Consider the following 14,345-nt stretch of genomic DNA (forward strand, 5'->3'; position numbering starts at 1 on the left):
ATGACCATCAAGGTCACCCAGCTTGTAGGGGCAGACCTGGATTGGAGCCCGGGTCTGGATGACCCTGAGGCTTGTGCTCCAACCACTGCCCCTCAACCTGTCCCCTCACCCCATCCCAGCATCCCTGGCCAGGGCCCAGTGCACATAGTAGGCACACAAGTAGCAGCCTAATGGTGGAAGGAGAGCTGAGTGGTGACTCTGGAAGGCCTCCTCTCCCTCCCCTGCCTCCCTTTCCCCGCTCTTCAGTGGGAGACGCACCTGCCACCTCCCAGGGCAGGCAGGGCTGCCTGGAGCTGCCTTCCAGATCCTGGGAGGAGCAGCAGGGTGCATGGAATCACAGCCTTAAGGCATGTTCCCTGACAGGTGGTCTGGTCCAGACTCCTTACTTTACAGGTAAGCTCAGAGGAGGAAAGGGGCCTTCCCACCACCTACCAGCAGGAGACTCAGACCCTGGCTCTACCCTCAGCCTCAGCCCCACAGATCAGGGGCTCTGAACAAAAGCGGAGCAAGTGTCCCACTGCCCCAGGGACCACAGTGAACCAGCCCAGCAGCCCAGGTCTGCTTGCTGGGGGCGGGGGGGGGGGGCAATGGCTCTCTGGGTGGTAGAGGTGAAGATGCCAGTGCATCTTTACCAGGGAAGCTGTACCGATTTCTTGTCCGAAGAAGGACAAAGGCCACTGCTCTCTGGGACTCAGTTTTTCCACCTGTAATGAGGGGGAGACCACCGATTGTGGCCAAGTCAGGGAACTGTTGTCAGGCGCTAAAGGGATCCTGTATGTGAAAGATGGTCTTACGTGGGGCCTCAGGCAATGGGGTAGGAAATCGCTCGACATCTGTTTACTTAGTGAAGGAATGAATAAATGCATGGTACCCAGATAGAAAAGCACGCAGAAAGCCTAGTAAGATATGGGAGATTTTAAAGACAATGACAATAAGAATAGCTAACTTGTATGGCCCTTAATCAGTAAAGCCTAAGACTTTACTTACGTGATTGCATTTAATCCTCCCAGCAAGCCAATGAACCCCCAATTATAGAGGAGGAAACAGAGGCACAGACAAGTTAAGTACTTTGCTTTGTGTGCAAGGTCAGACAGCTAGTAAAGGCAGAGCCAGGACTTGAACCTGGTTTTGCCCGACTTCAAAACCTTTGGTAGAGACAGTATTCTTTTATGTGGCTCAAGGACTTGAATGTCACCCGTGGGCAGAGGCTGCTGAGAGCTGGGTTCGTCTGACCTAAGCATGCGGGCCAAGGTGCAGTTGGTGGGCCGCCTGCGGGTTGCTGAGCTCTCCACCCCCGGGGGTGTACAGTCAGCAGCTGGATTCTGTTTGTCAGGCACGTGGGCTGGACCAGAGCGATAGTTCTCATATCTGGCTGCGCATCGAAACATCTGTGGGGTTTCCCGAAAGTGCAGGTATCTGGGCCCCGCTCCAGGCAGGGCTTGGTGGGCATCTGGGCTTTTCACACGTTCCCAGCAGCAGCTGTGAAGCCAGGCTGGCAGTGGCCTGGAGGGCACTTTAGGGGAAGTCTGAGTAACCACTGGGGATGTTTCTTTCTAAGTCCCAAGGAATCTGATTCTGGGACCCTCTCTCCTCCTCAAAGCTGCAGGGCCTCTCTGCGTCTGGCTTTCTTGCTCTGGCAATCCCACAGGCTGCTGTGAGAAATTAACGTGATTTGACGTGGCTGGTGCATCTGGCTCTCGGCTGGCGCATCTTGGGTGCACCGTAGCTGTGAGGATCTCGCCCTTCCCTGGCAGCTGGGGCTGGTGGGAGGTGGGTGGTCTTGGGCTGAGGCAGTCCCACCTCCCCTCACTTTTCCTGAATTCCTTGCCTCCCGGGAGCCTCACAGCCTCCTCTACCAGGTCCTGCCCAGAGGATGCACAGAGGCTGGTAGTGTCCCGAAGAGGCCTGGGCAGAAGCCTGAGCTTCTCAGAAGGGAGACAAGGGTGGGAAGGTGGCTGGGGGTCCGGGGAGGGTGCATCTGCAAGGGGAGGGGGCTGACAGCTCCTCTGCCCTACCTAGGTGCATCCCCTGCCTCTACCAGCTACGGAGCTAGTCCCACCTGGCGCTCTTGGCCTGCAGGGGGCACCAAGAGCCCGGCTACTGGCCGTGGGCCAGGTACACGTTTGGGAAGCCACGGGTGAGGGGACTAGCAGCTGGGCCTAAAGCCGGAGCCTTTCCTGCTCAGATGCCAGGGTTGAGCTCTAGGAGAAGGTGGGGCCCCCTATTCCCTCTGTGACATGGGGGCACAGAGCTGGCCTGTCCCCATCTCAGCCTCTGCTCCCTCTGTGTCCTGCCAAGGGGCCAGGTGGGGCTGTGCTGGGGCCCTGGCTTCTGTGTTCAAGGCAGGGGTTCTCTGGGCAGGAGGAACAAGCTGGGGAGGCCTGGCTGAGCCACCAACCCACTGTGGGACCTTGGGCAAGTCCCCGCCCCACTGGGAGCCTGTCTCCTCACGGCACCATAAATGAATGGGTCTGTGTCAGAGTCCGCTGGGACGGGGGATGGGTTCAAGCCTCAAAGTCCCCCTGGCCCCATGCCAGGCAGACAGACGGAGCCCCTGCCATTGAAGAGGCGTGAGATGGACCTGAGGGGCCACCCACCCCCGCCTCCCGTAAGCTCAGGACTCAACGAGGGACATGGGCTGAAATAACAGTAATAGGGATTTAGGGGTGAGCTGCTGGCCTCCATGGGTGTGAGTCACTGGGACAGCTTCCAGGAAGAGGCTGAGAACCCTCTTCCGCTGAGGAGTGTCCCTGCCCCCAAGGTTGGCACCAATGCCCACCACCCCCAGCCCCTGCCTTCATCTGGCTCCACAGCTGTCCCCTTCCATGCCACAGGAGGCATGGCCCCAACGCACCCTGGTTCTCTCAGATCCCAGGGTCTTGCCTGGGAAGGGCTGGGTATCAGAACTGGAAATGGAACTGGGAATGGAGTGGGGAGAGTTAGGACCCCAGGCATCACACACCCTTGCCCACACTGCTTGCTCGTTCTGGTATCTGGTTAGGGTGCCTGGCCTCATTTTACAGATGAGCAAACTGAGGCCCAGAGAGGTGGAGTGACTCCCCAAAGTCACACTGCTAGTGAGTGGCAAAGCTGGAATGCAAACCCAGCTCACACTGGGACCTCTCTTTCCCCTGTACCCTGGTTGTGGATCTGCCTTGTTTGACAGCTGCAGGGGGCTAACACCACCCTCGGTGTCACGTCCAGTCTGTGGCCTCCTCGATGCCTAGCACAGGGTGTGGCACCTAGAAGGTGCTCAATACATGCTTGCAGCATAAATGGATGACTCTGTCCTGACTAGGTCCCCTCTGCTCCCCTCCTGGCAGAGTGCTCAGGGTTGGGGGCGGGGCGGTGAGGGGAGAAAGTGGAGGCTCTGTGGCTTTTTGCTCTGCTGAGGACTTGGAGACCCTTAGGGGCAAGGCCCAGCTGGTTCCAGGGGCCTCAGGAATCCCCTCTCTGCACCCTCAGGTGGCTCAACCTTTCTTCCAGAGACACGCGTGCTACTTACTGACCTGGAGCTGGGCCGGCTCAAATGTCAACTGCACAAGCCATTCCTGGAGGAGACCAAGAGCCTGGGAGTGTGCGGGGGTGGGGGTGGGGGCGCTGACTGCGTTGGGCCGGGTCGGCCTGTGGAGGTCCTCGGCCATCCCTGCTTCTTCTCTCATTCTGGTTGCATCACCCCAATGTAGGCTTCTTCTTGCCACTGCTGAGCACAGGCTTAGCCATTTGCTACCCGCTGCCCCGGCCACGCAGGACTCCAGCCACAGCCGTGCCATCGATCAGGTTACCCCCCCCACCCCCAACCCCGGGCCGCCTCGCTGCCAGGCAGCTCGTGCCCCGTCTTCTCCAGCGGGGGCTCCGGTCCTTCAGGCTCCTCCCAGGAGGCCCTCCCCACGCCTGGCCCGTGCCTGCAGCCTGCGAGGCTGGAGGGCCCTGGCCCTGCCAGGGAGATCAGATCCTCTCGGCCACCTGCTGTTTTCATTAGAAACTAAAATTAGCTGGGCTTGTCCCAAGCTTTTCCAGGTTTGCTTGCTTTTTTAAAAAAATATACAAATTCCTAGAGGAAAATCCGCACCTCTTCGCGACTCCTGCCCAGCTCCCGCTCTGCGCGTCAAGAGGACAGGGGACGGGAAATAGCTGGAGCGTTTGGGAGGCCAAGCAGATCAGCGTCGTGGGTCCTGGCCCCATGGTCTCCAGGTGGGGGCTGGGACGCCAGTCCAGGCCTCTCTACCCCCTCCCTCTGGCTTCCCCACCCGGCCGGGCCACATTTAGAGCCTCCTCAGGAGCGGTCGTGCCTGCCGGCGACACCAGGGGGGAAGGAGGCCAAGCGGCAGGAGGAGGAGCCGGAAGGAAATGAGCCCCTGATGAGGCGAGAGCGGCCTGGGGAGGCGTGGCCTGGGGAGGCGTGGCCGGGTGAGGGCGAGAGGGACCCAGACCCATCCGGGACTGTGCTCCTGGCAGGTGGGGAGCGCCTCGTTCCCTAGGAGCCTTCCACACCTACAGTTGTCCTCAGACCTTTGAGGGTTTCTGTACCCGTGGTCTTAGTCTCCTGCTGTCCTCTTCCCTACAGTGTCCCGGTCCCGGAGACTCTTATCCCTTCGCGTGGCAGGCAGCGTGGTGCACTGTGCAGGAGAGATGGACAGTCTGGGTCAGCGTCCCATCTCTGTGTTACTGAGGCAAGAGAGGGAACATCTTTGAGCCTCAGTGTCTTCACCTCTAGAATGGGGAGAAGAATAGTTCTGATCTCAGGAGGCTTAAGTGAATTAAATAGTCACATAGTAGGCACTCTTCCCCTGTTGGCAACAGTATTACATAATCATCATTAAGATGTTTATCATCACTGTCATCATCATCATCATCACTGCCCTCTCAAAGCCTCGTCATAGTCCATTGAGCTGGACCCTCTTCTGGACCCCAGACAGTTCTAATTATTTGTCTTCTTTGGCTTGGTTCCATCAGCTCTCTTCCACCTGGGTTCCCAGCCTGTTTTTCAGCTGAGCACTCCGGAGGGCAGGGCACACGCCCATGGGGCACAGTGGATCACTTCAGCCTCGATCCCAACTGTCGATTTTCTTTTTTTTTTTTTGGCCACGCAGCATTCGGGATCCTAGTTCCCTGACCAGGGATCAAACCCGTGCCCCCTGCAGTGGGAGTGAGGACTCTTAACCACTGGACAACCAGGGAAGTCCCCCCCAACTGTAGATTCTTGATAGTCTCCGGACAGAGTATGCAGAGTTAGAGAACGTGTTTCCAGCGATTCTGGCCCATCAGATGGATCCTCCAAGGACTGGGAGTATGAGGGATGGGATGGGGGGGGATGGTCCTGTTAGGAGATTAGGAGCTGGGGACACTGGGGTGAGGAGGGCAGGGACAGTGGGGATCTAGGACTAGCTCAGGTGTGCCCAGGGGACTTGGAAACCGTTCATGGGACTAGATGACTAGAAGAAAGGGACCTCATGTCCCTTGTCACTTGTGCTCTTCAAACAACAGCCACGTCCTTTACTATATCCTTATATGGATATATATCCATATATCCATGCAGGGTTGTCCAGGTGGGTATCATCCCCTCCATTTAAAAAAAAATAAATTTATTTATTTTACTTATTTATTTTTGGCTGTGTTGGGTCTTTGTTGCTGCGCACAGGCCTTCTCTAGTTGCGGTGAGCAGGGGCTACTCTTTGTTGTGGTACGCGGTCTTCTCACTGTGGTGGCTTCTCTTGTTGTGGAGCACAAGCTCCAGGCATGCGGGCTTCAGTAGTTGTGGCTCACGGGCTCTAGAGCGCAGGCTCAGTAGTTGTGGCGCACGGGCTTAGTTGCTCCGCGGCAGGTGGGATCTTCCCAGACCAGGGCTCGAACCCACGTCCCCTGCATTGGCAGGCGGATTCTTAACGACTGTGCCACCAAGGAAGCCCCATCCCCTCCATTTTACAGATGAGGAAACTGAGGTTCAGAGAGCCATGTGTTCAAGGCCGTGTCAGTGGTGGTCAGGATTTGAAAACAGGTCATACTGGCTCCTAAGCCTGGGCTGGCTGATCAGGCTCCAGAGAGGGCCCAGGGCATCGAGGGCATGAGAGTTTGGCATCAGTGGACAATGATTTGAGGAAGGTGGTCTTCTTCTTTGATTGATGAGTCTTTCTAGAGCCCCATGTCTCTTCTGAACTATGGTGAAGGCATCTTTCAGGGCTGCTTTCAGGAGTGAGGGGTGCTGGGGAGGGCAATGTCTCAGGGGTTATGTGGCTGCCTGGACAGCATCTGGGCCGGTGGTCTCTGCAGCTACTCAGGCCATGGAAGGAGTTGCTGTCACTGGCCTGAACCCCCTGGAGGGGCAGCCAGCGAGGAGGGGCTGGCCTTGGAGACATTCCCAGTGGTGGTGGGGTGGTGGGTGCTGCGTCCACGCCACCTTCTTCCCAGGTGTAGCATAACTCTAGAGTTCTCAATGCCCAGGTCACGTTCTCTTTGTCCCCAGTGCATTTCCCCAGCTGGGGGGAAATGACAGCCTCCTCTGGAGCCCCAGGCCCCACTCCTGTACCTTAGGGTGCTAATTCGCCCTCTACCTGTCTCCTGGGATCCCTAGCTCCCTTTACTCCCCATCCGCAGAAGCCTCGGCACCCGTATTTTCCGTCTCTTGACATCCCAGTTTCCATTATTTTCAGCTCCCTGTATGTCTTTCCTGTCCCCCACCTCTTATTTGGGAGCCCCCCCATTTCCCATCTCACAGTATTTGTTCCCAGGGGTGCTGGTGGCTGACTCAGGGCCAGGAAGTAGCCACTCAGACCTGAACTTGGATGGTTCCAGAGCTGTGCCAGAGGTGAGAATTCTTCTTCTCTCTCTGGGGCAGGTGTGCTTGTGGGGTGAGTGGGTGTCAAATGTAAGGCACTTCCTCACCTTGCCTTGCCCCCCTAATTTACCAGCAGAGAGCTTCTCCCTTGCAAAGACCCATCCAACCCTCGTCCCCAGGGTGCCTTTCCTGCCCTTGGAGACATCGAACCATTGAACTGTCCTCCCTAGCTCGGCTGAGGGAGCCCTGGGGTTGAGGACCAGGGAGGGATGGGGAAGCTGCGCGAGCTGTCCAGGGCCGGCGCTGGCTTCCTGGAGTGAGGCTCCTGCTCTGGTGGCTTCAGGTTTCTAGCGAGTTCCTTGGCCTTGGTGCACCCCTTCTAACGGCCCAGTCGTGGGAGAGCCTGTGGCTGAGCCCGCACGCCCACCCCAACAGGGCAGATGGGAAAACCTTGGTTCCTCCCTTGTCGCTCATCACCTCCAGCAGAGATGACTGGCTAGGTGTATGGGCTGCAGCTCTGCTTTCACCTGCTGCAGGGAAAGTTCTGGGAAGACAGTCAGGAGACCTGGGGTAGAGTTCCAGCTCTACCACTCATATGCTCTGTGACCCCAAGTGCCTAGCACAGTGCCTGACGGAGCGTAGGTCTGGACAAGTAAGTGCTTGACATGACTGAATAGGGCTTACCAGGCACTCACTGTCCTGCTTGGAGGCTCTGTGTCCCGGGAGGGGGCTAAGCTGATCACTTCTGAGAACCCCTCTGACTCTGATGGCTGTGATTCCGCCCTCTATGCCTGGGGCGTCAGGACAGCTGGGCATCACTGACTCAAGAGGAATACCCTGCTGTCTCCAGTCCTTGGCAAAGAGTTCCTGGGACCCAACCCTGCGATGATATGACTTGTGTGTGAACAGAGTGAGAAACAGGGTCTGAAAGCACCCTCCAGGGTCACAGCAGGGAAGAGGCCCCTCTAGTTTCATCAGCAATTTCATGCTGCTTCCAATGGGCCGCTCCAAAGTTCCCCCGTGAACTGCGAGCTGTCAGGGGGTTCCTTCCCTCCCAGGACACATCCCTCCCTCTTTCCACCCTCCCCGCCCAGCCTCTCTTCTCAGACCAGGTCCCCTCTGCTGCGGGGGTTCTGACTTGGCCAGGGAACTTTTAAAACAGAGTTTGGTTTCAAGTTTGCCAGGAGATGGGGGAGGTGGAGAGGGGTTTGGAGCGGGGAAGGGGGAGCTGGGGGGGGGGGTCACGGCAGGGAGCGTGCCTTCTCTCGGGTTTGGCCGAATCACAGAAGACACAGTTCAGGACTCAGAGATAAAACCTGGCAACTCCTGTAGAAATCTGGACAGCAACCATGGGGTCGCAGCTTCGCCTCCCAGCTGAGTTTGCTGAGCAGCTCTTGCAAGCTCGTTTGGAGCGGGGGGTGACTGGGGTGGGGGCAGCTGTGACGCAACCCCCACCCCCATCAGCAGCTCCCTGGCCAACTCCGTGCCCAGTTGGCTCAGGCCAAGCCCTTCTTCCCAGAGGGAGGAACAAGAGGAGGAGCCGTGGTACAATTGCTCAGCTTTCCAAATGCACCCACAGGGCCCGAGTTGGGCGAGTTTCAACAGGTTTGGGGAGCACTGTCTTGTCAGATGCTGAGTTGCTCAATTGCTAATCCAGGGTTGAGGGAAGAAAGTCAAGCCATAGCAGACAGCTGGGTCGTGACTGCTGCCTGAGCAAACCCCTCGGGCAGAGCCTGGTCCCGGGGCCCTGGGAGGAGGGTGAGGGGAGCGAGCGCGTAGCCTGGCTCTGAGCGGGTGGCCTGGCCGGGAGCTGCGGGCCAGGACAGCGCATCTGCCAGGTGACAGCCACACGTCCTGACACCCACTTTGGCACATCTTAGCATCACCTGAGGCTCAAGGCAGTAGAGCAGAGCCTCCCTCCCACTCGAGGTCTTTGAAAGTGGGGCACGATGTGACAGCAACTTACAACCCTCTGGAGCGAACAGGCCTGTCCTTTGTTTGTTTATCAAATGTTGACCGAGCCCCTACTACATGCCAGACATATGCCAGGCACTGAGGCTGCTGAGCAGTGCTGATGCCACAGCCTCGGCCTCCAGAGGTTTCTAACCTTGTAGAAGGAGCCACATTATTAGACTATAGTTATATACAATATGAGACAGTTCTATAGGCAGGGGATAAAAACCATGAGGTCTGGACATGTGAGAGCAAGTTCAAGTCCTGCTTCTGACGTGCAGAGTGTCCTTGGGGAAGTCACTGCACCTCTGGGCCTCTGAAGTGGGGCTGAAGACAATACAGACTCCCTCCTCTGAAGGGGGAGGGGGAGAGGTTATGTGGTTCTTATAGGGAAATGGCTGTGAAAATGCTTTGTCGGCCACCGATTCTCAGCCGGGGGACATTTGGCAATGTCTGGGGACATGTTTGGTGCTCACCTAGTTGGGCGGGTGCTACTGGTGTCTAGCGGGTAGAGAGGCCAGGGATGCTGCTAAACTTCCTACGGTGCACAGGACAGGCCCCAATATCAATGGTGGATTTGAGAAATCCTGGTGTAGACTGTAAAGAGCTGTGCGTGTGTAGTGATTATGACTCAATGCCCAGAGCCATGGGAGGTGATCCAAGGGGGTGGGGTTTTGCTGTTTAGAAGGGAGCGAGGGATCCTTTATAGCTGGAGACTAGGCTGACACTTCTTGGGGGAGACAGACCACACCTTTACCTGTGGGGCTGGCACTGCACATCTTGGCTGGCTCTGCCCACACCTGGTCCAGCAAGTTGCACCCAGAGTGCCAGGCCTCACTCTGCTCACGGGCAGGGCAGTTACACACCTCTGCTGCGTGAGCAGGCACGTGGGAGCTTGGCCCGGAGACGGAGGTGCACACCTGCGGGGAGTCAGAGCCAGTGCGCAGGGAGATGCCTCCCCCAGGGGCACCGAAGGGCACTCCCAGCAGCAAGTCCTCTGGCTGGCAGGATTTGCCCGGGAGCCCGGCTGGTCTCCCTGGCTCTGTGAGGCTCTTGCAGGGGCCCTGGCTGAAGAGCGGGGAGACAGCAGCCTAGGATCCTCCCTGTGTGACCTGTGTAAGATCACAGGGTCTGGACAACACAGTTTTGGGTAGATGGCGCTTGGGGGCAGCAGCCTGAAGGCCCGTTCCCTCCATCGTCTCTGTAACCAGGGGCACAGCTCCCCCAGTTCAGTGACAGCTGCCCTCCACATCCTGCAGCAGCCATGGCTGCAGTTTCTATCGCTGTGCCTGGCACTGTTCTCAGCATGCCACATGCACGGGCTCTCTCTGGCCTCATCAACCCCAAGCATGGGTACCGTTTTACAGATGAGGAACCCGAGGCTCAGAGAGGTTGAGTAACATGTCCAAGGTCACTACTCTTGTCAGTGGCAGACCATCTGTCCTAGCCACTCTGCTGGACTACCTTTGAGTGGAGCACAGGTCCCCTGCCCTCGCCTACTGGGCCTCCGCTGGGGCCCCAGCATAGCGCATCACTGCCTTTCTTCAGGAAACGCACAATGATGAAACTTTAGTTTATCTATTCTCTAACTCTTCCAGTACTTCCATTTGGGGTTCAGAACAATCTGCTGAGGATTGTGGCCCAGAGGGAAAAAGAGGCCCATCCAAGGCCGCCCAGCACTGGGGACCAAGCTGGGACTGGAACCCTGGTCTCCCGACTTCCAGCATAGCCCCAGTTCCGGGGGGAACATTCAGAGACATTTATGAGCCCAGGCCTGGGGCAGAGTCCGGGCCTTCCACCGATGGACTGTTTTTATTCCTCCATCCCTCCCTCGATGGGAGCTGCTACAAGCTGTCAACTCACTCCTGGTGCCAGACGCAAGTCTAATCAACAGCTTCCAGCTTCTCTGGGCTTGCCCAGGCCTCAGGCTGCACAGCCCTCCCATCTCCAAGCTCCATCCTGCCCAACAGCTGCACGCAGCGGGACACCTGGCCTCCCCTCCAGGCCACCCGCCCTTCGGAGACAACAGATAGCACTGGCTCTTGCAGCCGGCCAGCCAGCCGACCCTGGACGGAAGCCTGACTGCAGGTACTGCAAGGGGAGTGGACACCCAGGCCTTGCCCCTCTGAGAGCGCTGCCAGCCATCCTCTTGGGGCCAGACCTCCAGCGTGGCCCACACTTGAAAAGACACAGTGCCAGCTACCATGCCCGGCTGGACATCTGCCCGCCAGAAGCTTTTCCTTCTAGAGGTAGCTTTTGGGTCAGATGCCTCTGTCATTTACTAGCTAGGTGACTTGGGGCAATTACCTCTGTGATCCCCAATTTTCTCATATGTAAAATGGGATTCAGATGTTGTCAGGATTTAGCTAGTACAGGGGGAGCGGCTATAATCATTATTGTCATGATTCTACAACCTCCAGGCCAAGTCCCCTCCATGACCGCTCCAGCTCACACTCAGCTCTTTCCTCTGACAGCAACAGCGTGTTCATGGTTCATGGTTCATTCGTGATCTGCTTTTATCTTGTCTTCCTCTTGGAGACCAGGCTGTGACATCTATTTCCCCCAGAGCTGGACCAGTCCCTGGCCTGGGGATGGACCCTGTCTTGGAATGTGCCCAGAGATCTCTTCTCCATCATAGCCTGTCTGGTTTGGCAGCGTCCTGGGAAGCCCCTTGTTCTTCCTGCCTTGGGCTGAGCAGAGAGACCCTTGGCTCGAAGCCCAGGGTGGAGCAGGAGTGAGCTGGGTCATCCGGAGACCTGCTTCGTGGCAACCTGAACCATCACGGCTGCAGAGAACAGGTTTGCCAACCTCTCTTCTCTCGAGAAGGCTGCCCCTCCTCACCCCCCCCCCCCCCCCCCACAGCGCAGCACGAGAACTGAGCTGCTGGAATTCCCCATGGTTTGTGTGACCCAAAGCTGGGGCTGCCTCCCTGGCTGGGATTTCAGGCTGGGATGTGGCTGAGGGTGGGTGGTGACACCACCTGGGCCACACTGGCTCAACCTTGGGACGGCTTCAGGGAAGGGCGTGTGTCACTGGCTGGGAGTCAGAGCACCTGGGTTCAGTTCTCAGCTCTGAGTTTGAGCAAGTAGCTTCCCCTCCCGGGGCCTCAGTTTCCTCATCTGTAAAATGAGCCAAAACGCTAGATGCTCTTGAAGGACTTTGCACTGTGGATGTCGTGCTCTTTCCCGACGGCCCGGGTCAGACCCTTGAACTGCCGCTTCCTCCTCTGCCTTTGAGCAGCCTTCAGCCCTGGGCTGGTCACACCCAGTTCTCGCTCATGCTCCCTTTGGAGACCCCGGCTCTGAACCCATGCTTTCCAGAGTCAACTCCAGGGACCCCAGACTTCCCCAAGTCCAAATCAGCTCCCCTCCTCGGCTCTGCGACCCAGGCCCCTCTCAGGGGGATGGCCTACTGGGGGTAGTGGGAGGGAGGTGGTGGTGCCATGGTTTCTGTACACTTTGCCACTGCCCCTGAAGTGTTAATCGAATTCAGTCTCCAAGAAAAACAAAAGCTCCGCAGCCACTTCAGCCTGCCTTGGAGTCGCTCACTCTTGCTCTTAGAACAGCTGGGAGAGTTCCACATCACCTCCGTCCCCCAAGCCCTGGGTGGCTCTGACCCCAACGAACACACTCCTTCCAGCCTGCGGGGCCCTGGAGGCTGCAATGACCTCATAGCAACAGCCATTGGACACTCGGGGCAATTTCATGGGAGATATTTGTTCTTTGGTCTTGATGCAGAGAGAATTTTTTTTCCTCTCCTGCTGTCTCCATGGAAACCCCAGCTACACTGTTGGCGATCCCCCTTCCCACCTCATGCTTTTCAGATCAATATTGGAGCTTGGCTCCCCACTGGCTGCCCACAGCCGATGGGGGCAGAGCTCTGAGCAGAAGGAATTGGGACCAGGGTTAAGCCTGGGACTGGGGGAATGGTCACTGAGGGAGATGAAGAAGGGGTCCAGGGTCCTCCTGCTTCCCTGTTCACCCACTCATGGAAGCTCATCCTTTAGAATACCCCCACCCCCCGAGCCAATCTTCCCAGGGAGTCCCCTGAGCCAGGCCCAGTCAAGGAGAAACAGACAGGTCATCAGCGGTCACTACCCCTCCCTCCTTAGGTGAGACTGAGGGAGGTGGAGGGCTGCTGTGCTCTTTAAGGTCTGGACGGAGTTTCTTCCTGCCCCAGGGAGAACCAAGGCCGTCCAGCGTCGGCTGCGGTCTCTCGGATGCCGGGCGTCCCGTCCCTTCCCTCCTTCTCTCCCGGCTCCCGCCCCCCAAGCAGAAACAGGTCTCTGCACGCCTCCAGCCCAGCCCGCAGCGCCGCGCGGGGCAGGTCGGCGCGGGGAACTAGCCCCTGTACTTCTGGGGATTAACCTGTTATTAGGAGCCAGGGTTCTTCCCCGTAATGGGCTTCCTCGGCGACCTGTCAGCCCAGCCCGGTCTGCGCCCCGCGCCCGGCACCCCACGCCGGCCGCAGTCTCGCTCTCGCACCCCTTGCGCTCTCGGGCTCCCGAGGCCGCCTAGGGGTGCGGAAGCCGCCGCCACCCTTGCAGCCTCTGGGCTGGAACGCGGGCAGAGGGGTGTCCGGAGGGAGGCCCGGGCGGTGTCGGCGGCAGTGCAGAGGGCGAACGAGCCTCGCGTCCCGCGGCCGAGACACCTGCCGGGCGCCCCCGCGCCCGCTGCCCCGCGCTGCCTGGCACCGACCGCTGCCCCCGGGGCCTGCGCCGCGCCGCCCCGCCCCGCCCGGCCCCCGCCCGGCCCAGCCGGGTCCCGGCCCGACTTACAGCCAGTTGCTCGCGGCGGCCGAGAAGACGGCGAAGACCAGGAGGCGCAGCGAACGCAGGCACGAGCGGGGACTCATGGTGCCGCCGCGGGCGCCCGGCCCCGGGCAGCGGCTGCGGCCGCTGGGGGCCTCCCGTCGGGGCGGCAGGTGGGCGCCCCGCGGGCGGGCTGGGGCGCGGCGCCGGGCGCGGGCCGGGGCGCGCGCGCGCGGCGGGGCTCTGCCTCCGTGCCTGCCGGCAGCCCTGCCCGCTGCTGCGCCCGCTGCCCGGCGCGGACCAGACTGTCAGCGCCGCCCCAGAGCCGGGATGCGGCGACGGCGGCGGAGGGAGGCGGGCGGCCGGGGGGGCGGGCCGGGGGCGGGCCGAGGATGGGGTTACCTGGGCGGGCCCAGCGGCCCGGGACACCCCCCCGGGGGCGGGCCGGAGCGGCGGCGGCCGCGGCCGCCCTGGCCCGCGGGACTGGCTTCTCCGGGGGCCTCCCCGGCCGGGCGCCCGAGAGGACTTGGGGCCGGAGTCCACTCCAGGCACGCCTGGCTGCGCGTCGCCTAGCTCGGCCGGGCTAGAGGCGAGGCGACCCAGCTGCCTGGTCCCCGCCCGAGCCTGGGGGACAGGCGGGCACAGCTCCCCCAGCCCGCCGCTGCGGGCACTGCAGCGTCGCCCTCTCCGCCCCGCCTCGCCCCCCGCCGGCGCCTCGGAACCCGACCCCGGCCCGACCGTGGCGGACTGGCCCGAGCGCGGCTGCCGCTCGCGCGCACCCAGCCGCTTGCGCTCCGGGCGCCAGGAGCTGCGCACCCGGGCTGCGCACCAGGGAGTTCGGTGCCGCCCGGCCGCCCCCCGCCAGGC

At 59.8% G+C, this 14,345-nt stretch overlaps 1 protein-coding gene across 2 annotated transcripts in view; it reads right to left on the bottom strand.

Annotated features, from left to right (window-relative positions):
* The window catches only part of WNT4 (Wnt family member 4), a 28,444-nt gene extending 14,630 nt beyond the window's left edge, over positions 1 to 13,814 (bottom strand). The window contains exon 1 of one of the 2 annotated variants that reach the window (XM_059996734.1): positions 13,506 to 13,814. In XM_059996734.1, the coding sequence (XP_059852717.1) occupies positions 13,506 to 13,582 (77 nt within the window). In that variant the 5' untranslated portion in view covers positions 13,583 to 13,814. The remainder of the gene's footprint in view (positions 1 to 13,505) is intronic. The other variant, XM_059996661.1, reaches the window with a different exon arrangement.
* Positions 13,815 to 14,345: the final 531 nt, after the last annotated feature.

The sequence above is a fragment of the Delphinus delphis genome, chromosome 1 (assembly GCF_949987515.2).
Source record: "Delphinus delphis chromosome 1, mDelDel1.2, whole genome shotgun sequence".
NCBI lineage: Eukaryota > Metazoa > Chordata > Mammalia > Artiodactyla > Delphinidae > Delphinus > Delphinus delphis.